The following is a 25,656-nucleotide window of genomic DNA, read 5'->3' as shown; positions in this document are numbered from 1 at the left end:
AAAAACAAGAAAAGGCAAAGTTTAGTATGAGGTCTCTGAGTAAAATAGAATTTTAATTTAAATAACTGATTAATTTATTGTCTGTGTGATCTTAGGTGAGATATTTAACTGTCTCTGCTTCACTTAGTTCATCTATAATTATTGGGTGATATTAGGGCCTATTAACACATTTGCAAGGACAACAATTGGCACAGAGAGTACTGAACCGATGCCAGTCACTAATGTTTTTCAAAGTTCAAAAGTGGAAACATTGTATATACAAAGGCTTATATTAAACATGCCACAATCTTGTTCTTTAAAAAAATCAAAAAATAAAAATATCAAATAAAGACAATGCCAACTTGCTGGCACCTGGGTTACAGGCTGCTGCGGCCAGTTGTTATTTCTCCACAAACGCTGCAGCCGCAATCGGGGTCCTAATGCTTCCTCGTGTTGAGGCCGCCAGTTCTTCAATCTCAGCATTTAATTTATGAATTACCCATTCCACTACTTCTCGGCCTTTGCTGGCATTCGAGGAGATGGTGTTGGCCATCAAGCCTTCAAGGTAGCTGCTGAGGCTGACGCCCTTCACGGTGATGATGGCTTCTTGCATGAGAACAGTTTTCTCTGGATTCTAAGGATGTGGTTTGTATATGTCTTTCATCTATCGACACCAGATTTGTAAATGAAATATTAGTGGATTTCAGCTCCATTGTCTTCTCCGCGGGGTCGACCACAGAATGCTCCTGTACGTATGTTTTGGTTCTCGACACGCCAATAATGGCTTTGACGACGACCGGCAGGCCCCACTCGGTGCTGAGCAGCCGTAGGCTATGCAGCTTCCCTGTGGTGTCCACGTATCTGTCAAGCATGTCCACGCCCACCACGCTGGGATTCATGGGGTTGTGGTACTTCTGCATGGGCACCATCAGCACCGTCTCCCACGAGTGGTCGAAGATGTGCTCCGACGTCCAGATCTTCATGGTGCCAGGCTGCGCCACGTCCAGGTGGCCAGGGACCCAAATTTTTTATATTTTGTCATTATTGTGAATATCTTTGATCATTATATTGTCTGAGTCTTGACCGTTGATGGGATTACACGGTGCCAGAGGGCCAGTTGGTGGGTGTGACCCCCACCTACTGGAATTTGGAGGATCTGGGTGGAGGATGCTCAGCGGCCTTGCGACATCTTATCATCTCATTCCTACTTTGGACAAACTGGCAGGCTACCGAATGTAACCTGCCCACACGGCAGAGTCTGGCAAACTCCCCGTGGCGTACCCAATATGCCAAATACCAGTAACAATGAAGGGTCTCATTCTCCTAACTCTGAAAGAGCCTTGAATATGGCACTTTTTAAAAAAATCTCAGGGCTAGGACGAAGGAGATGTTACTGGGGCCTGCTCGAGGCAATCGACAAATAACAGGATGGTTGTTGTGATTATATTGTCTACTTTTGCTTCACTCAAGGGGAATGCAACTGATTTTTGTCATTAGTCTTTTTCATATGGCTTTGATGAACATATTTCTAATTTTTAATGAATTTTATCTTGATGCCTCTAAATTTCTCATATAAAATTTTGTCGTTTTAGAGGAGTGATATGTTCATTTCTTTCTTCCACATACGTATGATTCAACTCTTTCTCTACTTCAATCTCTTTTCATTGCAAGTTAATTAAGATTAATGGGAGAGACAGCCTTGTCCGATTTACATTTGTAATAGAATGTCTCTTGTGCCCCGGGTTCCCGGTTTCAGCTGTTTATATGTTCCACAAAAGAGAAAATTTATAGTGGAAGTTTTAATCTTTAAAAAATGCCTTCTTGGGACTGGAGCGATAGCATAGCTGGTAGGGCATTTGCCCTGCACGTGGCCGACACAGGTTTGATTCCCAGCATCCCATATTGTTCCCCAAGCACTGCCAGGAGTAATTCCTGAGTGCATGAGCCAGGAGTAACCCCTGTGCATCGCTGGGTGTGACCCAAAACAACAACAAAAAAAAGCCTTCTCAGCATCATCATTTTAGGAAGGGTCACACCCAGTGGTGCTAAGGGTCTATTCCTGGCTATGTTCAGGAGTGACCTCTGGTGGTGCTCAGAAAAACATATGTGGCGCTGGGGATTTGAATGAGGATACAACCACTATCACCACGTGCAAGGCAAGTGCTTTACCTCCTGTACTATATTTCCAGCCCACTCCATTTGTAGGATAATCAGAGTTCAGCTCAGACGTCCCCAGAGAAGGCATCCTTAATAACCTTATCTAATATTGCCACCCATCTCTAGCCCTATTCTATTTTATCACCCTGTATGCAGCTGCTCTAGTGAGCGTAAGTTGCCCAGGTATACTTCAGCATTGCTTGTGGGCGTTTGCCTTGCACGCAGCCAACATGGCTGACCCGAGTTCGATTCCTCCACCCCTCTCGGAGAGCCCGGCAAGCTACCGAGAGTATCTCGCCCGCACAGCAGTGCCTGGCAAGCTCCCTGTGACGTATTTGATATGTCAAACACAGTAACAACAAAGTCTCCAATGGAGACGTTACTGGGCCCACTCGAGCAAATCGATGATCAACGGGAGGGCCTTTACTTTACTTTACTCCCTGTATGTACAGTTGCAAAGAGTCTATTAGACTTTTCAGTAAAACCCTTTGGAGAATACAATCTGTTTCCTGCTAGGAGTCTGACTAATACTATGAGACAGACAAATAAATACATAAAGTTTATAGCACAATTAACACTTCAATAGAAATAAACAGAAGATGCTATCATAGCAGCAAAGAAGGACAGGTAATCACAAGTGTTTTAAATTTCTCCATTGATTGTCAATTGCTTTTCTCATCTCTGATGGATTCTACTTTACTGGTGGATGTTTTTCTTCCTTGGCAACCAAAACACCTGTTTAATTTTCAAAGAAACAATAAGTCTTGGTTTGTTTACCAAATAGCTTTTTCCCCCATCTTTTCTGTTTTGCTTATTTTTATTTGAAGTTTCTATTGCTCTGTATTAGGCGACTGAGTCATTCCCTTTCAAAGGGATTTAAATGTAGTTCATTCTTCACCCATCACTTTTTCTCACATATTAATATAGGCATTTAGTGTGGTAAATTCTCCTTTAAATTCTGCTTAGCAGCATTCCATGTACTATTGAATTATTTATTTATATATTCATTTTAAAATACTGCATCATTCAGTATTACATTTCCTCCTTGACATTGGAGTAACATGAGAGTCTTAAATATTCTACATTGCTGTTTATGACTTATTTCCATTCTTGCTGTATATTTTAATGTTATATTATTGTAGTCTGAGAATGTGCTAGCAGATCTTTGACACAGTGAATTTGTGCATTTTCTGTATGTGACGGGTTTTTGTGACGTTTCTATTCCACGTGGTGATATTGCTCAGACCCGTCCAGTCTCCTTTTTTTTTAGTATATGTGCTGCCAAAGCAAGCACCTGTCCAGTCTCCTTTAAAAAGTAATAAAACTTCTTTCTCTCAGTGCTACATCGCAAAGAAGATTCCTGAATTAAACCTTTATTATTTATTTATTTGTTTTATTCATAAGTAAAATTATATTTAATTAAACATGGCCGACCCGAGTTCGATTCCTCCGCCCCTCTCGGAGAGCCTGGCAAGCTACCGAGAGCATTCGATATGCCAGACACAGTAACAACAAAGTCTCCAATGGAGATGTTACTGGGCCCGCTCGAGCAAATCGACGATCAACGGGAGGGCCTTTACTTTACTTTACTTTTAAACTAGCTAAGTAATTTTTTGTTTGGGGCCACACCCAAAGGTGCTCAGTAGTTGCTCCTAGACTTTGAGCTCAGGGATATATCCTGGTGGAGCCTGGGGGACCATCGGTTGTGCCAGGGATCAAACCAGTGTTGGCTGTGTATAAAGTAAGTAACTTAATCCCCTGTATTATCTCTCTGGCCCCAAAATGTTTTTAATGACTTCACCCAGTGGTACTGGAAGGCAGCATATTATACTGCTCTGGGAATCTAACTCAAGATCTTGCACATGCATGGTATATTCTGCCAATACAAGTGAAAAGCAAACTCCCTATCCTGTGTACTATCTCTCCAGCCCCAAACTCTGTCCAGTTTTTGTGTATGTGTGTGTATTGTTTCATACTTGGAGGGCCACACTCAGAAGTGCTCAGGACTTACTACTGGCTCTGAATTCAGAGATCACTCCTGATGGGTCAGGGGACCATATAAGGAGGCAGGGATTGAACCCAGATCTGCGCAATGCATGGCAAGTACCCTACCCATTGTACTACTGCTCTGGCCCCAAACTTTGTCCTGTTTTTTTTTAATCTCCTGCTTTTCCCCTTCTCTTCCTGTGTCTCTTTGGGGGATGGGTATAAAAGTAGGTTATGTTGTTATTTTCACTCCTTTAGCCCGTGAATTTGTTGTTCCTTTTTCTATTATCCCTTCGACCAACTCTTAAGAAATAAATGAATGTATGTCTTTTCTTCCCCCTAACAATTGTAGCTGCTCCTTCGACTCTACCTCAACTTTAGACCACCTCAGCTAATGCATATCCTAGTTGCATCTGCCTTTATTCCTTGCAATGAACTCTTAGACGAATGTGCCTGATTGACTATAATTGCTGTTCTTTGTCTCTGAGTCAGAGGTGGCTAGCCAATTCATTCCAAAGAATTCTTTTTCCTCTTGCATGATGTGAAATTGTTCCTGAGAGGTCACTGCAAAGCAGAGAGTACATTTCCCAGGATCCTTTGCATCTAATGAGAGTCATGTGAGTTGGTATAGTCTATGCAACTTCTTGGGTGGGACCTCTGAGAAATAGGATACTCCCACTCTTCACTCTTTTCTTTTTTCCTCTGATGGCTGGAAGCAGGGGACTCTAGGATCCTATGTGGATGTTTGAGGCATAAGACAGAAGCAAATTATTGAGTCACTACAACCGGAAGAGTCTACATTCTACCGTTAAGTCAGTAAGAAATTACTGTGTTATGTCATGGAAATGTTGGGATTTATTATTACCACTACCATTATTATCAGTATTGCTATTATTTGCAGTGTTCACTGCAATCCAGGCCTCACATATGCAAGGTAAGTGCTCTAACACTGAACCACATCTCTGGCACTGGGATTTATTTTTATTACAAAAGTCTAGAATCACCCTAACCAATATATTCTTTGAGTCATCTTCTCTAAAAACTTAAGATTGCTAAATTTCATGTGACTTGTGCTATTTATGTCAGCTTTAATTAAAAACATGTCTTTTTGCATTGTAGTTTGGGTTATATTTATTCAGCATATGGTATTTGGTGGTGCTCAGTAGTTACTCCTAGCTCAGAGGGTGGTGTAGGGGCTCAAACTGGGGTCTGGGGCTGGAGAGAGCTTACTGGTGTTAAGGCATTTTCCTGGCTCAATGCCTTATACCTGATATAGTTCCCTGAACACCAGAGGGGTCTGAGCACAGAGCCAAATATAAGACCGGAACACTTCCCGATGTGGCCCTCAAGCAAAACAAAATCAAAGCCAAATTGTCAGCCATATGCCAGTCAAGCACCTTAACTTCTTGTACTATCTCTGTAACCCTGTATTTTGTCTGCTTTTTTTAACATGGCTTCCTTGTTCATTCTCCTCGAAGTTCACAATGATGCTTATTTTCTCTTATGTGATTAGGCATCACTATTTTAGTGGCATTTACATCAGCTATAATAGACCTTAAAATCAATTCAACATTGAATCAGCTTATATATTTTTATGTACAATTAGCCTCTTGGAGGCAATGAAATGTCTTTTTAAAATTCATTCTTGTGGCTAGATAAATGATACAGCAGGTAGAACACATGCCTTGGACATAACTAACCAAGATTTAATACCTATCATCCCATATGGTCCCCTGATTCCTGCCAGGAGTGATCCCTGAGTGTAGAGCCAGGGATAAGTCCTGAGCACCTCTGTGTGTGACCCAAAAACCAAAATAATAATAGGATTAAAAGTCAATATGTCACCCTCCCTTTCATTTGTTTAATATCTTTTTTTTTTGTTTTGGGTCCACACTTGGCAATGCTTAGGATTTACTCCTGGCTATATAATCAGGAATCACTCCTGGCGGTGCACAGGAGACCATATGTGGGTATAGAACCCAGGTCAGTCATGTGCAAAACAAGCACCCTACCCACTGTACTAACTCTCCAGGCCCATCACCTTCCCTTTTAGAAGGGAATTTACCCCATGTATACTGAGCTTGCAAAGGAACATTGTGCAAATATCATTCAGATAAAGGAATATTGCATTTGGAATCAAGCGCCATCAAAGTCCTAGTCCCGCCATTCACTAGGAGTGTGATCCTGGCCAAGTCCTCTACCCCTTCTGATCCTCAATCTTCTTATCTATTAAATAAGAACCAAATGTTATGGGATTGCTGGCAGTAGTCAATGAAATAAAAAATCTGAAATGTTTCTGTTGACAATTTACTTCACTTTTTCTAGAACCTAAAATATGTTTCTTTCCAAAATAACCCCCAATTTGGTTGGATCCTTGTGGTAATAGCACTAATTCACTTAGTTTTTCAGAGACTTTCCCTCAGAAATTTTCCTTTTCCATACTCTATGGGGCAAGGTTTCGGAGGCATCTTTGAAATATTTCATTTGCCTTGGGCAGCCCCAATAGTATCTTTCATTAGTGGAAAGAGTTGATAGGCATGGAGCAGGTTTTGAACCAGGATTTTCTGATTCTTAAATCCACCTCTTTCAAGTAGAGCATTAGGATGGCCTGTTGAAGATGAGGCAATAATTTCCCTCCTCATCTATCACTAACACCACCATTAGAACAAAGCCACAAAACCAACGACCCTTTACATAATAGAAAAAAATCATGCAAAGTGTGGTAGGTGGTTTAGGGCCATTGAGGTTTTATTGAATTCTGAGACTTTTCCCCCTTCAATTAACTTGGTAATCCCTAGATATAATAGGTTTCTGGATGATTAAGAGATTTGGAAACAATGATGCAAGATAAGTCATATGAGAGACAACCTTATAATGCTGCTGAGTTGTTATATAATTGTCTTGGACTTTGGTGGTACCAAACAATGCTTTGTTGTTCTCAGAAACTTTGAGAGAGCAACTTTGGCATAACATCTTTCACTTCCCAGAGAAAATATAGCTTTCAATGAGCAATCCAATTGTGGGTTTATGAAAAACGTTTTCTGGGGACAGAGATGAGTATCCAGTGTTGTGGTTTTGCAGTGAGATCCATAATTGTGTGTTCCCAAGGGAAGAGGTTCAAGAAGGGCATCTCAGTGGGAAATTTCTGCCCTCGACCATGGCTCATGTACAATGATGGGAGCTGAAAAGTGTATGCAAAGGGTCGAGACAGGCACCATTTCTCAGGAAGACTCTCATTTGCGTGGTCTATTTGGAAGGGCCCCAGGAGGTTTCCCCACAATATGCTGCTCTCATCCAGACATAAATGATAACAACTTCAGCTGAGCTGGGTTTTGGTATGTTGGGGATGATACCTTTGGTCTTTGTTATGAACATACAGAGAGCAGCAATAACTCCATGTTTAAAAAAAGAACACGTTGTCTACAAGATTAGTCAGCTACTTACATGGCCACTGATAAGCAGACGTGAACCTGGTTAGAAATGTGGGGCGGATGCTTCCCACCTTGAATTCTGACTGGCTAATTTGACTGATGACATTCTAGAATGATTGAACAATGAACCCTTAAAAGACAGGCTTCTGACAGCACCAGGTAGACTTGGACAGAATCTCTGGATCTCCTACTTGTTCCCAGAGTACTTGAGACTGGGATGGATACTATCTGGTTTGTCTCCAACCTGTCCAAGTGACACCGCTGCTGACAATCCCATCTCTCCACTAACCTCGCATCAAGTGGAATGAACGCCCCTGAGCTTAGACCATGATGTTCACCAGACACCTGAGACATGTCACATTAAGAGAGCCAGGGCTGTGGCTTTAGTTGGCTGGATGTGAGGATATGATTTGGAACATTGTATTAGTTACATGACTGTTCCTTGTTAGATTTGCTTATGTGTATGATTTTAGTGATGGTATTGATTGTGTGGATTGGTAATTTACTATTAGAAGTGCTTAAGCATATGCAACTCCACTCCCCTCTATCACATTCGCGACACTCTCATGCATTCTGAAGCCACGTTCCTGGTCCTGCCTGAATTTTCTCATATCAAGTACTGCCAGCTTTCAGACAACAAATCACAGAGCCAGGAGATAGTACAGCACTTCGGGTGTATGCCTTACATGTCTCTGACCTGGTTTGATTCCTGGCACCACATAGTCCCCTGAGCATCACGGAATGCAACCCTGGGGGTCCCCAAGACCGCAAGGTATCACAGGCGCACCCTTAGCACCACAGAGCCTGAGTATCCCTGGATCCTCTGCTCTTACATGGAACTTCCAGCCCAGGTGGCTGAGAATTGCCAGAGGGTTCCCTGGGCCTTCTGATCACTGCTTGGGACAAATCACCATGGTAGCTGTCTCCATTCAACTGCTCCATTTCTGACCACAGAAGAGGGCTTTGGGCTGCTTTCAGAGGCAGAGTGTGCAGTGAATGCACAGAGGCTTGTTTCTTGCGAGGTGCACATTCCCACAAACTATTTACCTCTGATTTCTGAGGCCTTGTGAGGAAGCTTCTCCACTACATAGGCTACAAGTTCCTGGACTCAGAAGAATCCCTGGAGGCCTTGGCAGGATTGTTTTCTGAGGTTCCAAAGCCTCACTGTGTCTTCTGGGTAGGGCTGGCCACCAGAGCTGTGGATGAGGTAGGTAGGAGTAGCCTTCTGACTGGGGAGCTGGAGTTTGAACTGCTCCTTCAATTAGGCAGAGCTGTGCTTTCAGACTTCCAGCTGTTCATCCTCAGAGGGAGTCTGGAAAGAAGAAACTCTTTCAGCTTTCACTGGAGGAGCTGGCTGAATCAGAGAGGAGGGTAGCAGGAACTCTAAGACAATGTTCCAATTCTCAAGGCAAGGGGTGCAATTCAGTGAATGAGGATCTCTCATTCACTGCTGATGAGAATGTCAACTGGCCCAGTGCATCTAGAAAACAATACAGACATTCCCCAAGAAACTAGGAATTGAGCTTGCATTTGACCCAGCAATTCTACTCCTTGGAAGATATCCCACAGAACCAAAAAACACAATGGAGAAAAGATATTTGCACTCCAATGTTCACTGTAGCTCTATTTACGCTAACTAAAATCTGGAAATAACTCAAATGGCCAAGAACTGGATAAGAAATGTCCAAGACTAGATAAAGATGGGGCTGGAGCAATAGCACAGAGGGTAGGGCGTTTGATTTGCATGTGGTTGACCCGGGTTCGAATCCCAGCATCCCATATGGTCCCCTGCACACCACCAGGAGTAATTCCTGAGTGCAGATCCAGGAGTAACCCCTGAGCATCACCTAGTGTGACCCAAAAAAGCAAAAAAAAAAAAGGACTGGATAAAGAAGGGCTGGAGTGATAGCACAGCGGGTAGGGTGTTTTCCTTGCATTCAGCCAACATGGCCGACCCAAGTTCGATTCCTCCGCCCCTCTCGGAGAGCCCAGCAAGCTACCAAGAGTATCTCGCCCACACAGGAAAGCCTGGCAAGCTACCCGTGACGTATTCGATATGCCAAACATAGTAACAATTGTCACAATGGAGACATTACTGGGCCCGCTCGAGCAAATTGATGAACAACAGGAGAACCATGACCGTGACCGTGGATAAAGAAACTATGGTACATATACCAATGGAATACTCGGCAGTAAGAAACAATAAAATCATGCCATTTGCTGCTATGTGAATATATATGGAGATTATCATGCTGAGTAAAACTAGTCAGAGAGAGAGAGACCAACACAGAATGATCTCTCTCATATGGGATATAAAGGAACATAGTGGGGAATAGAAATGAAGAACCAGAAAACTGGTCTTCAGTAAAAAGCTTGCCATGGATGGAGTGGGGCATGAAGCTAGGACAGGAAAGAGAACTTTATAAGAGTGGTGTAGGGAAGTGTTCAACTAAGAGGGGAGGGCTGCCTGAAAGGTGGTTAAGTGTTATACATGAAACCCTGTGAGCAACAGTCTTGTAAACCACAGGGCCTAAAACATTATTTAAAAGCACCTGACATGCAGGAAAGTAGGAGGAAAACTGGAGAGAATGGTGGAGGAAAGTAGACATTGGTGAAGGGACTGGTATTGGAACATTGTATATCTGAAACCCAACCATGAATAACTTTGTGGTTCGCAGTGACTAATTTTAAAAGCATTTAAAGGGTAGAGTTCAAAGGGAAACCACGCTTTGGTCTTTTATCTCATTTGCCAAGACATCAAAAATCAGATGGGCTGGACATGTAATGAGGTTTACAGACAACCGCTGGACTAGAGCCATTACTGATTGGATTCCACGAGACATCAAAAGATCACGTGGACGCCCACCTATAAGATGGTCAGACTTCTTCGTCAAGACCCTAAATGATCGGTTTGAGGCTCTACATGTTCCTAAAACGAACAGATACCATTGGGCTACGCTAGCACGCAACCGGGATGAATGGAGACGTTACTGGCACCCGCTCGAATAAATCGATGAATAACGGGGATTAAGTGATTAAGTGATAGAAGGAATAGCATGTTACCTGACTGACAACTAGCAGAGGGAGGAAAATATGGGTTCTCTTGGGAGAGGGCCGCCTACCTGTCTTAGAGCCTGGGATGCCCTGGATTCTGGGTTCAGGGATCACTCTTTTTTTTGTCTTTTTTTCTTTCTTTTTTTATTAGTGAAACACTATGAGGTACAGTTATAGACTTAACAAATTTTTGTGCTTGGGTTTCAGTTATACAATGATCAAGTACCCATCCCTCCACCAGTGCCCATCCTCCACCACCATGGGTCCCAGTATCCCTCCCACCCCCCATCCCCTCCATCCCACCCTGCCTCTGTGGCAGGGCATTCCCTTTTGTTCTCTCTCTCTCCTTTTGGGTGCTGTGGTTTGCAAGAGAGGCATTGAGTGGCAATCATGTTTGGTCTATAGTCTACTTTCAGCATGCTTCTCCCATCCTGGGAGGATCCTTCAGGGATCACTCTTGATGGTTCTTAGGGGACCGAATGCAGTGTCCAAGACTGAACTGGGATTGTCCGCTTGTATGATCTCTACAGCTCAAGAAATCTCTTTCTTAACCCGTCACCCACCATGTCTGAACTGATTGGCCCTTGATCAGCAGTGGAATTGGATCTTAATGGCTGCAGGCATAATTGAGATTTGCTATTCCCCTTCTCACCTCTGCCTTCAACTTCTTTCCCATAACTCCCTTCCCTCTTTCCTGTCTCTTCTCCTTATTGCAGTATGAGTGCTTCTGGGTGTCTCAAGGACCTGAGGAAACAAAGAGCCTAAGGTCAGGGCTGGAGTGATAGCACAGCGGGTAGGGTGTTTGCCTTCCACCCGGCCGACCCAGATTCGATTCCCAGCATCCCATATGGTCCCCTGAGCACCGCCAGGAGTAATTCCTGAGTGCAGAGCCAGGAGTGATCCCTGTGCATCACCAGGTGTGACCCAAAAAGCAAAAAAAAAAAAAGCCTATGGTCTCAATAAAAGTTTAAATGGTGACATCAGTCAAGGGGCCCCTTAGCCAGGAGTATCATCTTTTGTAAGAGGATGGTGGAGGGAAGGGAAACTGACCTCATCATGAAGCCTGAATGGCTGATGGAGCTGATGGAGTAATTTCAGGATGAGAGAGGAGGGTGGGTGGTGGCTTTCCGTATCCGTATTGGGAAGGTCGAGAGTGTAAGAATTGCCATTCCCAAGAGAAGGATTTCTGAGTCACATTCCTACTCACCACTATGCATCTTGGAGGCGCTAGCCCTACCCTTTCCCTCTCACCCCTTCTCCTCCAAGAATGTACCTTTCTAGTATTGGGCAGCAGCAACTTACTTCTTTCTGACTACTCCCTTCAGTGTACACAAGGATACTTTAGGCTGAGGCTGTGTTTGAATGAAATCCAAACAGTCTGCCCTGCCTTAGATCAGAATTCAGACAAGCAGGCAAACTCTCAAAGCCTCACCTGTTTGTGGTTAATCTCCACCAATCAGAGCTTTCTATTATAAATGCAGTTACAGAGAATTAGAGTATCCAAACCCAGGACAGAATCTCCTAATCCCCCTTTCCCAGGCCCCCCGAACTAAAGAGAGCCAGCCGAGAAGATGGCTTTTAATGGAGGCCAAAAGGCTCCTAAACAAATGTCAAGTTGAACATTAATGTGTTTAGAAAAGTCGCCCGAGATCATTCTTTTTCAAATCTATTCTGTAAACTGCTGAGCTAGCAGGCCTCCCAGAATGAGTTCGAATTTGGTGAGTCCTGAAGAAGCAAACTGTCCTTCAGAGACCCCAGAAGCCAGAAATAAGCTTGCCTGCTCCCGCTCCTGCTGATAAGAATGGAAGAAGGACTTGGGAGGAAGGAATTTCAGAGGAAAAGCTGAATGTATGCAAGGACAATCTAGGAGTCAGCCTGAAGTCATATAGGACTTCAAAATGACCATTTCCACCTCCTTCCATGAGTTTTCCATTCTCTCTGCCAGCCCCTTATGGGCCTCCCTGCAGAACCCCAGAGCAGTTCCCAGGCCCAGTCTTCAGGCAATTGTGTGAATCAATTGCCTTCTTGTTTGGTGAAGAGAGTAAGCCATTATTTACAGTTGTCTCTCAGGAGCCTCTGGAGATGCAAAATAATTGTAGTTCCCAGCAATGTGATTAAATTGTGTGTAAGCCATGCCCGGGAGCAAGAACAGGCTGAAAAGTGAGGAAGTACTTGGTTCTGATGGGTGTTTAAATTGGGAAAGTTCACTCCAGACTTTCCAGCCAAACCAAGAAGAAAAATTGAAAGATGTGTTTGAAATCCATCACTGGGGGCCCAGAGCAATAGTACAGTAGTTAGGGACTTGTGTTGCATGCAGTCAACTTGGGTTCCATCCCCTGCACCCTTATATGGTCCCCTGAGACCAGAGTGATACCTGAGTCCAGAGGCAGGAGTAAGCTCTGAGCACTGCCAGATTGAAAAATCCAAAAAGGTACCCATGAAACCTAGGCTTCTTGCAAAAGCAGAAGTTACAAATCTTGGGCTCCGCCCCCCACACACACACCTCCAGCCTGCCTTGGGACTCCAATCAAAATGATTCCCAAAGTCCCAGAATATCTTTTGCTCCAACACGTCTTAAAATAATTCATTTGATTTTTAGTTGTTTTTCTATTTCGTGGGTCTCCCAACCAGTGCTCAACAGTAATCCCTGAGTGCAGATCCAGGAGTATGCCCTGATCACTGCTGTGTGCCCCCCCACAAAAAGCCATTGTTGGATCCTTGTGGCCGTCATCCCCCACCCCACTCCGTCCTGGTACTAATATGGTTCCCCTGAACACAGAGCCAGGAATAGCCCTTGAATACTACCATGTCCCCCAGGCTCTCAAAATAAATAATTTAATTCTATACATTATTCGGGTTGGAAAAATAGTGCAGGGATAAAAGCACTTCCCTAGCATGCAGCAGACCCCAATTCGATCCTCCCCTACACCATGTTGTCCTCTGACCATTGCTGGGTGCAGCTCTGGAGACCCCCACGCACTGCTTGGGCAGCATCACATCTCAGGCTCTTGCATTGAACGACAAGCCTGGTTGATGAACATCACAAAGAAGGGCCCCCAGGCCTCCTGAGCACTGGTTTGAGAGATCCAAAAAAATTAGAAAAATAATTGGAAGTCAAATAAATGTGCATTTACACAGCCAACCCAGGTTCCACCCCCAGCATTCCATATGGTTCCCTGAGCACTACCAGAGTTATTCCTGAGCACAGAGTCAGGAGTAACCCTTGAGCATCACCGGTGTGGCCCCTAAACTAACAAATAAACAACACAAATCAAAAGCTGCAAACATATGTAGCATACTTTCTACCAATGGTTAATTTGAATATTAAAATTAGCTTGTGGTGTTTTCCTTGTTTGTTCTTTTCTTGCACAAGTATTTTTAACATCTGGAGTGATAGCACAGTGGTAGGGCGTTTGCCTTGCGCGCAGCCAGCCTGGACGAGCCAGGTTCGATTCCTCCGCCCCTCTCAGACAGCCTGGCAAGCTATCGAGAGTATTCAATATGCCAAACACAGTAACAAGAATTCTCATAATGGAGACGTTACTGGGCCTGCTCGAGCAAAATTGATGAACAACAGGACAGTGACTTCATTGATATTTTGTTATAGAACCCAAATTTGGGGTCATAAGCAGAAAATCCTTTTCAAATATTAAAGAAATCCTCTCACAATCACAGTTTTTGAATTATGATTTTTCTTTTTATATTCAAATTAGTACATGAGGAATATACCTTGAAATACAGTATAAAGCATAAATCTAATTTTATTTGTAGATGATTACCCAAATAGCCCAATCCCACTATTCACTTTTTTTCCTCAAAAGAAATAGAATTTATACTTCTCTGGTTCTATTATTCATGTGCTAATATTACAAAGTTAAGTTTCTGAGAAAACCTTATTTTCTATCTGCACATTAGAATTTCTTGTCTAGGGTGGTTAAAAAAAAGAAAAAAGAAATGTGCATTTACAAAACTTGTTTGGGCACAAGTTTTTCTGGGACTTAACGAATCACTTCAGATTGGTGGACCCAGAACTGGCTGGAAGCAGAGAGGTGGGGGGAGGTGGTGAAGGAAGTAGCCCAAACTTTGTAATTGTTACCTTTGGGAGGAGCCTAGGTTTTGTGGGCACCTTTCTGGACTCTGCAAACAATGAACCAAAGGGAGTCTCCATGCAGACCTAAGCAGACAAGGGAAGACCTGGGGTTCCCTTATGACAAGCAAATGGGAAGAGAAGGCAAGTAAAGAGGATAAATATTCCAAAGGACCATGGGAAGAAGGCCCCAGAAGAATTCCTGCTTTTCCCTAAACCTGCTGCTTGAAATTTAGATACAGGTACATGTGTTCTGTCACAGCCACGAAAGACAGGTAAGCCCTGATGCAGTATATTGAGAAAAAAACTCTTTGGAATCAAAAATCAACCCAAAGGCATGAAGGTCTTTGATACAAAAGGCCCATTTCAGGAACCCTAGAAACCACTGAGATAAATAATTCCTGAGAGGAGAGGTGTCTGGACCCCCTAGGAGAGGCTTCATCTCTGAAACAATGGCCCTGGGTTCTATCACCAGCATCCCATATGGTCCCCTGAGCCCCTCCAAGAGTGATACCTAAGCTCAGAGCCAAGAGTAAGACCTGACCACTGCTGACCCAAAACAAAACAGAAAGTATGTCAAAAGAATTACAGATGAATGGATTATGAAGATGCATATATATACATATATGTATGCATATCCAATAGAATACTATACAGCTGGAAGGAATTATGATATCATGCAAGTTGCTGCAACCTGGTTGGAACTGGAAGCTATCGTGTTGAGTGAGGTAAGCCAAAAGAAGAAAGACAAACACTAGATGATCTCACTTATCCTGTGGTATATAGAATCTTGGATGAGGAAAATGGATTGTCGTAAAAAGGGATGCCTAGATCACTCTTGACTCCAGTGTTTAGAGAGGAGAAGGATAGAGAAAGAAAGATATAAAAGGGAAAGAGAACGGGAAGTAATGGGTGGACAGGCATCAGGGCTTCAGTTATACTGGTGATACGGGAGAGTGGTATATCCATATGTCCAAAACACAGACTCAACAAAACTGAAAACATCAGATCTAAGCGGCAACCACTGAAACTTTGTAATGTGCTTGTCAAGTTGACAGGCAGGGTTGGGGTGGGGATTGGGTGGAGAGGGAGTATGGGTAAACTGGTGGGGGAAATTTGACACTGGTAGTGCAATTGGCATTGATATATTATATGCCTAAAATTCAACCATCAATGACTTTGTTAATCACAGTTGTCTAATAAAAAATAAATTTTTAAAAACACCATCCACTGCTCCAAATTCTCCCCCTTTACAACCACACTACCAATGGACTGGCATGGGGGGAAGTTTGGAGAAACTCTATATAAAACTAACTTGGCAGAGAAAAAGGAAACTCTTTGACCCACATCTGCCTGAGATTGTGGATTTTCTTATGTTAAGGTGCATGTGTCCATTCCAGGAAAATGGCTTGCACATTCCTGCTTGGAATGTGTACTTTTGCTTTTTTCCACTTTGGAGAAGCTCATGTTCACTCTTAAGTATCTTTATGTACCTTTCTCCTTCTGTTCCTTTTATTTCCCAAATAAACTTGTCTTACTTCACCAATGGTCATCTCCTTTGAAAATTATTTTCTGTAAGGGAAAATGAAGAACCTGGATTGAAATTAGGACTGACTTTTTGTTACTGAAAAGAACATTTCCTCACTCCATCCTGGCTCCAAAGCTTGCAGAGAAATTGGGTGGCAGTGATCATTTCCCATGCCAGGCAGAGCAAGTGGAACCCAGTCTGCAATTTGACAACTGAAGGGGGAAGCCTCAGTTTCCCCCTTATCCACTGCTGCTTGTGGTTTCATTTTTTCTGACTTAAGTCTACATTTTAGACATTCCTGACAATTCCTGGACTCTCTCTGAGACTGGGTTGTTTACACTTCCCCAAGACCATAAATTCTCCTCCAGGTCTTAGGCTCACAAGAGATCAAGAGATAATGGACCATGTTGGGGGACATGGTCAAATAAATAACCTAAAAGACACTAACTACATACAGGATGTTAGTCTTATCTTAACGACACGGATGGACCCTAAATTAACAAGACATCTCTGGGAAACAAATGGGAATCCTCTCATATACTCATAAGTAACACAGAGACCCAATTTTCCTATAAAACCCCCACAAAACGTGCCATATTTAACTTAGTCCTACACTCAATTCTTCCCCTGCTGCAGAGTTTCTTTCTCCCTACTTTCTAGTTACTTTCTAACTCTGAGTGTGAGCATCTTTATTACTCAATATTTTCATTCTTGAAAGTTTCGAGAAAGAATGAAACTTTCAAGAATGAAGATATTGAAGAACCTGAGAACTGTGGACAAACAGAGACTCACTGTCACCACTTCTGTCACAGCTTCTTTTGGGGGCTGATGACAGGCGAGGTTTGTACCATGTAGTGCTGGTCAGCACTAACTTTCATGAGTCCTAGATTTCCCAGACACTTCTCCCAGGGACCAAGGTGGGGAGAGAGAGAAGCAGTATATTCCCGTTTCCAGGCCTCTCTTCCCTACTGCACATTAAGGCATCCAGGGCACCCCATTTCTTTACTGGTGGGAGTCACATCTTCCACCAACAACAGATCCTTTCCCTGAGAAACCTCGTAGGTGGGCTTGAGAGAGTGAGTATACAGGAATTAAGGCACTTGCCTTGCATTAGACAGATCCCAGTTCAATCTGCAGCACCATCCTAAGCACAGAGATAGAGAGAACCTGGAGCACCATTGAGTATGCCCAGTGCCCCCCCCCCCAATCAGAAAAAGTCAATAAACTCATGAGTTAAATCCCTTTGCTATGGATACCAGGCTCATCAGCTAGAAAATTCGCCTGCACAAGGGTGGGGGAATGCCTAATTTCCTTTCCTGGAATGTCAGTTATTTATATTTGGGTAGATTAGAATAGGAGTTTCTCCTGACCCAGCTAACTGGGGAGAAAAGGAGATTTCTGGAACAGAAAAAGAAAGTTGGCTTGCCTGACTGTCAGAATTTTAACACCCCATATCAGCCTTCCATCTCCTCCTGGTTGTATGACCTTATCTCCTCTTGGGGCCTTAGTATCCCCATCTTTCTCTTTTTTTTTAATATCCTCATCTTTCAAGTGAAGAAATCATCTCTAGGGGCAGGGAGATATACGGAGTTTAAGGCAATCCTAGCATACATCCAACCTAGGTTTAATTCCTGTCACCATGTAGTCCCTCAAGCAGTGCTAGGTATATCCCTGGAGGTGCCCAACACCACAGAGGTGATCTGGATAATGTCAGCACTTCAGTACCCAAGCAGCATCACCTTCTCAGGCCCCTGTACTAAACCCTTTATCCTAATCTCTGAGACTTTTTAGTAGGGTCCCAGCTTTCCTGAGCACTGTTTGGGAGAACCCCACCACCACCATGCACATATACAAAGAATTAATCTCTATAAATCTCTTCCCCTTCTAGGAATTTATAAGCTCTAAGGGCTGTCATTTCAGGCCTATGTGTTTAAGTCCGGATCATTGCCTCCTGCTCTTTTTCTTTGTTTCTTTTTGGTTCATGGGCCACATTTGGCCATGCTCAAGACAGACTTCTCGCTCTGAACTCAGGGATCACTCCTAGTGGAATTCAGGGGACCATAAGGGGGACTAGGGATTGAACCCGTGTAGGCTGCATGCAAGGCAAGCACCCTACCAGATGTACTATCTCTCCAGCCCTTCATTTTCCCCCTTCAAAGATAGTTCCAGTAATTTGGGGCCATACTCTATTTTCCGTATTATTCTGGTCATCCATATTTTCCTTGGCAGCTAGGTTTTCCTTAAGACACCAAGAATTTGACCTTATTTGTAACATCTTGGATTAGTTTAACTTGATTGCATTGACCTGAAACACAAAGCAACCATTGTTTTGCTGACAAAAAAAGAGAACTCAACAGACTGAATGCTTGGTTTGCATGTAGGAGACCTATCTTCCACCCCCAGCAGCACATGGTCCTCTGAGTATTCCGAGGAGCAATTCCTAATCACAGAACTGGGTGTTTCGCCCCTGAGCATTACCTTGTGTGTTCTCAAACTTTTTGCTTAACTGGTTTTAGTTGGAAAAAACAGAACATATAGTCACTTAGTGACACTCAAATACCATCTCTACCAAAACAAAAGCCAAAGCAAATTTATGTAGGTTTAGGAGGAGCTATTGTAACCATCAAGTTCATTACAAGAAATTTTGAAGCCTGTTGTGCAATGGCTCTTCATTTGTTGATTTAAGATATTTTTTTCATTGGCTGGGCTGTTGCCAGGCAAAAGGAAAATGTCTTCTTACTTCCCGGAGAGGCCACCTCGCTTCCTAAGGGAAATGAAAGGCCTGTTGTGGTCTGTAGTCAATACTAAACTGGGATCTCTGCATATTAAAATTTCACAACTCTCGCCCTCCACAAGTGGCTCTCTGGCATGGCCATGGCTCCAGAGGCAAAAGGACTTAGTCCAGAGCCCAGCAGCTTGCAGAAGAAAAGTGAATGAACCATGCGTTAAACTACAGCGCCATGCCTCTCTGGGAGGGAAAGGGTGTTGCTGCCTTCCGCCTTTTTTCCACCTGGCAGTAAGGTGGCCGCTGCCTCAGAGCTTATAGGAAAGCCAGGTATGAGCTGGCGGTGACGGTGACGGTGACGGGGCAACTGCAGTCTCATGGGAAGGGGGGTGGTACTAGCACTTCCTTCACGCCCTACTGAGGTCACAAGTTGCCCCCCACCAGCGGCTCTCTGACACGGCCATAACACCAGACACACAGAAACCAATCTCATAATTATCTGGATCTTTGCAGAAATCCAAAATCGTGGCCGCATGACATTATATGATTCTCATAACCAGCTATAGAAAATAAAATATTTCACAATGCCTTTTCATCAATTCTGATTGTTTGGGGGGGGAAATTCTAAACAATAATGGTGCATCTTTTGTCGAAATAGTGAATGTAATCAATGTAGAGAAGAGTTGGGTGGAAATCATCTGCCTCACAGACATTTGGAGGGGTAGGAGGGGGGGTATACTGGGGTTCTTGGTGGTGAAAAATGAGTACTGATGAGGGGAAAGGTGTTTGATCGTTGTATGACCGAGACTTAAACCTGAAAGCTTAGTGACTTTTCCCACAGTGATTCAATAAATAAATATAAAAAGAAAAAATAAAATTAAAAAAATTAAGGTGGAGTTCATGCCCAATTCAATCAGCTAATCAGTGGCTGAATAAGTAGCAGTACTCCTACAAAAAAATTCACAACTCTCTTCTCAAGAAATCTCCTCAAAAGTAAAGGTATGCTTAGTAGCTCTTTGGACATTTAAAGTTTTTATTAGGCTACTAATTCTAAATGAATTATAAGTGACGCCTTTACAAGTAATTTGACACTAAATGATTTCAAATACATAGAACATGTTGAGAAGCCAAGGCAGAATGGTTCTGGAGCAGGCTTCAAAGTTAGACAGACCTGGGTTTAAATCTTCAACTACATGGATGACCTTAAACATGTTACCCAATGTCACTAAGTTTTCTCATTTAGAAAGAGTTGTGGGAATAGACTCAAAAAGTGCTGCTGAGACTCAAGGAAACTAACACAAATATTGAACCTGGAACATATTCAGTATTCAAGCAACATAGCTGCTGTTGGTATTTGTCTGGCTAATATAAAAGATTCCTCCCCGCCCCCCCCCCCCCCAGTGATACCATGTACCATGGTAGTGATTATAAGCAACCACTTCTTCCAGGGTTGTAGAGTGTTAGTTATTGGATTGTCTGCTTCTTTCCTGTTCTTTCCCTTATCTTGCACATTTCTTCTTCCTCCCCACCTAATTTACCTCTTCCTCCTTTCTCTCCCACCTTTATGTTTTCTCCTATCCCAAATCCTCCCCAACCTTCCTCCTCCCCATACACCTAATTTGCACACAAGCATCCTTTGTACCTGTCTTGGCTGCTTTTCTGAATCAGTGAAACTAACTCAGGATGTGACCTTAGCATTAATAGCAATGGCAATGAACTCATATAGCTCACTTTCTACATTACAAGTCATTGAATCCTCTTAGTCCTATAAGGTAGAAATATTTAATATCTACATTTTAAAATTTTTCAGGTTCATGGGACTTATGTAAAGCAAGGAGAAAAAAAGTGGACTCCTTGAGACACCTCAGACACCTGGGGATGTTTAAGACTGATAATATTGTGCATTGAGCATGGTACAGACCTTATGTCTTAGTAACATGACACAGCAGTTGTCAAATTGCATCTGAATTCCATTGGATCTACCTGGTATGGGAAATGATACCTGCCACCCAATTTCTCATGGATCCATGGAACTCAGGGTGAAGAGAGAAATTGCTCTTTGCAGGAGAGGAAAATTAGTACTAATTTCTACCCAAGTTCTTTATAGGTAGTCACTTGCCTGTGCAGAAAAGAATTTCAGGAGATGAATAGTTTTACAATTTTATTTAGAGATTATAAGGAAGGAAAGAGACAAAGCAGCAGAGAGAAAGTGTGTGTGTGTGTGTGTGTGTGTGTGTGTGTGTGTGTGTGTGCGCTCACGCACACACGCATGCATATGTGTGTAATGTATTCAACAAAGAATATGCTTTCTCCGGAAGGAATAAAGCTGAGAGTACACATCTCAGGTTCAGATGTGTGTGACACACACCAGAATGGGAAAGAACCCATTTGCCTTTTCAGGGTTACTTTTATAGGATATCTCCCAAATTTCCCCAACACGGGGCTTTCTATTGAGATAAGAAACTGTTGCTAGGATGTTGTCAAGGGAAATTGCTTTAAAATTTTGGTGATTCATATTCATATGCTCATCAGAGCCTTTTGTTAGCTCTTTATTTAGTTTTTGGGTCACTTTTTATTTAGTTCTTGGGTCACACCTGGCTATGCTCGGGGGTTATTCCTGGGTCTGCACTCAGGAAATACTCCTGGGAGTGCTCAAGGGACTATATGAGATGCCAGGGATTGAATCCAGTTCAGGCATGTACCAAGCAAGCACCTTACACACTGTACTATCTCTCCAGCCCCACAGCTGTTAGTTCTTGCTGCACCTTCTCTCTGGAGATGGTCCAGACTTCTCTGTACAGGTGCTAGCACTAGTTGGAGTTTGACTAGAGTCCAATCAGGATTCAGTTTCCACCTACTCTGTGGAAAGTAGATCTGGCTTTCTTGGTCACTTTGGTGCTAGTAAAAGATAACTTATTTGAATCACATCTTGGTTTCATTGCTTCCGGAGAACTCATCACCAACTCTCCACATTTGTCTGCTTCGAAGTAGAAACATCAGACAGACAGATGAAGTAAACTGCTAAAGGTCATGTAATCAGGTAGTGGTATAAATAAGATTCAAGTTTAGGGAATTGGGCTCCTGGATCTGGGTTCCATAGTTTGTGCTCCATGTCACATCAGGAAACTGTCCAGGTGATGCACAATGATATAAGATGGCCATGTCTCCAGATGTAATTCAATGAGCAATGTTCTTATTAATCTTTGAAGAGTGTTTGAATGGCATTGGTTTTGTTACCATGAAATTGGCTACTTCCTGAATAGGTCCTTGAATTTGGTAAGTAAAATTATGATCCCAGACTCCTGATGCTTTGATTTACTTAACTGTTTCTAGGGTCATTTGGGATTCACTGATATTCTATATCCAGGTCTCAATCTGATTCTTTACTTGTTCTATCCCTTGATGGCTAGGCTTTTCTCTCACTGGTTTTGTCTTTCAAAGTCCACCACTGTCCTCCTGGTCTGTCAATAATGCTCTATAATTTCACTGAGGTGGTATGGCCTGCCTCTCAAAGACTATAACCACAACCCCTACTAGCATTTTGTCCCTTTGGCATCTCTTTGTTCCTTGGAGACATTGGGTGAGAACTGCTGCCTTCTTAACATTTGTTTATCCACAGGTGAAGGTTCAGAAAGGAAGTTCCTTTCTGTGTGCTCCCCCTTTTAAGAGTTATTGTTTCTGTCTCTTAGGCATTTCTGTTTTCTATCTGACTGGCTATTCCTCATGCTGCAAGCTTAAAAATGATCAATTGTGGCTCATATGCTGCTTGAGCAAATGTGTTGCTGCTAAGCGCATGTGATGCCTGAGAACAGGTGTCATGTGCATCTCCCCTCTTGAAATGTGTATTTTCATACTTTCATATTTTAACACTGGAACATGTACTGGGGCTCTCTTTGTACTCTGGAGAAACCCACATTCTCTCTTGAGCGTGATTCTCTCCTTTCTCTATCTCTAGCTTCCTGCCTTTCCTCAAAACTTCCAAATGAAATGCGTTATGACCACTATCACCGTCACTGTCATCCTGTTTTTCATTGATTTACTTGAGCAGGCACCAGTATCGTCTCCATTCACCCAAGCCCTGAGATTTTAGCAGCCTCTCCTTACTCGTCTTTCCCAATGATGCCATATTGGAGGCTCTTTCAGGGGAATGAGACCTGTTATTTTTACTGTTTTTGGCATATCGAATATGCCACGGGTAGCTTGCCAGGCTCTTCCATGCAGGTGGGATACTTTCGGTAGCTTGCTAGGCTCTCTGATATATATATATATATATATATATATATATATATATATTTCCCTCTATGATTTGTTGCCTACTGTCTGAACCCCATCAAATATGGTGTGGTAATTATGGAAAATGGGATGCGTAGGGAGTGTTTTATGACAGCCACGCTGTCCAGGAATATGTTCACTCATATGTGAGGCTCGGCCCTAGCATGTGGAAAGTGGCCTGGAGCGTGGTGGCAGTTGGGTAGTGGAGGTCGGCAGCCGGGGCTGGGTCCCTTGGGGTAGGGAGGGCTCTCACCACCCCCTCTGGGGCGCCCTGAGTAAAAACAGCCTAGCGCAGAGTCCCATGACTGCATTTTGACCAATGACCAAAAAATATGATTAATTGTACCAATTGTAACTAGGTTATCTGGTGCCCCTCTTCTTCCCACTCTACTTCCACCATAACAGTTTCAGTGACTGTCATATACTATGAATTGAATCTTTGCTTTTTTATGTCATCCTAACAAAGAAGGATGGGTACAAGGCAGAATAGTGGAATGTAGTAGAGTATGAGTTGTGATCCCTATGAGAGTGAGTAAAAATAGCCCTTCAGTACCAAACATCTGCAATCTGCATCCCTGATCACCTCTAATAGCTCTAATAGTTCATTTCATGGCTCAGCCTGCCTTTGCTGTCATACCTTGATGGACCTTTCATTGCTGTTTTGTTTTTGTTTGTTTGGGGGTTATACCCAGCAGTACTTATGGACTATTCCTGGCTTTGTGCTCAGGAGCGAGCCCTAGTGGTTCTCAGGGGACCCAGTGGGGTGCCAAGGATTTGAACTAGATTTGGAAGGATACAAAGCAAGCGCCTTAACCCCTGTACTATCTCTCCAGCCTTCATGGGCCTTTTCCTTCTTTGACTTCTCAGGCTGTTTCCCTGTCCCCATCCTTTATTGAAACACTGTGATTTACAAAGTTATTCATGATGCATTTGTTATAGACATTCAATATTCCACCACCACTCCCACAATCAATGCACCTTTCCTCCATTATTTTCCCAAATTTTCCAACCACCCACTAAGTCTGCCCCCTTAGCTGGAACTGTCACTGTCACTGTCCTCCTGTTGTTCATCAATTTGCTGGAGTGGGCCCAGTAACATCTCCATTGTGACACATTACTGTGCTTGGCATATCAAATATGTGACGGGTAGCTTGCCAGGCTTTGCTATGCAGGCAAGATACTCTTGGTAGCTTGCTGGGCTCTCCGAGAGAGGCGAAGGAGTCGAACCTGGGTTAGCCAGGTCGGCTGCGTGCAAGGCAAATGCCCTATCTGCTGTGCTATCACTCCAACCCTTAGCCAGAACAAAATAACTTATTTTTTATTGCTTGTTACAGCTAAATAGCTAATGGAATTATCAAAAATACTTCTGTAGCACTGTAGCACTGTCCTCCCCTTGTTCATCGATTTGCTCGAGCAGGCCCAGTAACGTCTCTTGTGAGACTTGTTACTGTGTTTGGCATATCGAATACATCACGGGGAGCTTGCCAGGCTTTGCCGTGCGGGCGAGATACTCTTGGTAGGTCGCCGGGTTCTCCAAGAGGGGCTGAGAAATCGAACTCGGGTTGGCCGCGTGCAAGGCAAATGCCCTACCTGCTGTGCTATCACTCCAGCCCCACCCCCCCCCCAAATACTTCAGTAAAAGAAAATTTGTGAAAACGTTGTATGTCACCATGGGAATATTAAAGTCCCTGTTTGAGGGCTTACTAAGCTGCTGTTGCTCATTGAGCCTTCTGTGTTAATGTTTTTGTTTATTGAGCTAAGTTGCCTTCTATGTTTTTTTACCAACTAATATGGTGTGCTCCTACTGGAATGTCAGTATTACAGAGTTTGGAAGTGATGTTCCAGAAACTCCAGAATATTTAACTGGGCTGTGAGCTTACATGGCAGCCATTGTGGGATGTGGCTGTGGCTGCTGGGCCTTCTGGTAGGATAGAAAACTCAGAGTTCTCAGCCTGGAGACTGGTGTACCTGAAATTTTCAACAGTTAGCCATCTCTGCAGAGCTCAGTTGTGAGGCAGTGGAGTTGGGACATTAGCATGGCAATAGCTGTGGGTGTGTGAGTACAGCTGCCAAGGTTTCAGCAGGACAGGGACTCAACAGGCAGTTTCTCTTTGGAATAACTCAGCTTTCTCTTCTCTCCGGGATTGATAACTAATTTACTAGGTCTCTTGTGGCAATAGAAGGGCATGAATCTCAGGGAGTGCTGATGGTGCTTAAGGGGCCATATGGAGTGCCCAGGATCGAATGTGGACAAGCCACATTCAGGGCAAACACCATACCCATTGTACTATCTCTCCAGCCCCACCAGTGGACTTAAAAAAATACTTTGCAGTCATTTAAACTGTCTTGTTCTCTGGGCAAAAAAAATAACTTTTTAAAAATCTGGGCCCCAGAGGTGCCCAGATTTGAACCCTCCTACCATCACAAGAGACCTAGT

At 43.3% G+C, this 25,656-nt stretch overlaps 1 protein-coding gene across 1 annotated transcript; it reads right to left on the bottom strand.

The window, feature by feature from the left end:
* Positions 1-364: 364 nt before the first annotated feature.
* Positions 365-962, bottom strand: LOC130038426 (PRELI domain containing protein 3B-like). The gene is given in 2 exon segments (XM_056130317.1): positions 365-635; positions 637-962. Coding segments are annotated over 2 exon segments (582 nt in total). The 3' UTR covers positions 365-379.
* Between the last annotated feature and the right edge of the window lie 24,694 nt (positions 963-25,656).

The sequence above is a fragment of the Sorex fumeus genome, unplaced genomic scaffold, assembly GCF_029834395.1.
Source record: "Sorex fumeus unplaced genomic scaffold, SorFum_2.1 ptg000075l, whole genome shotgun sequence".
NCBI classification, from domain to species: Eukaryota; Metazoa; Chordata; class Mammalia; order Eulipotyphla; family Soricidae; genus Sorex; species Sorex fumeus.
Note: the sequence above shows the minus strand (reverse complement) of the source record. Positions and strands in the feature narration are given on the sequence as shown.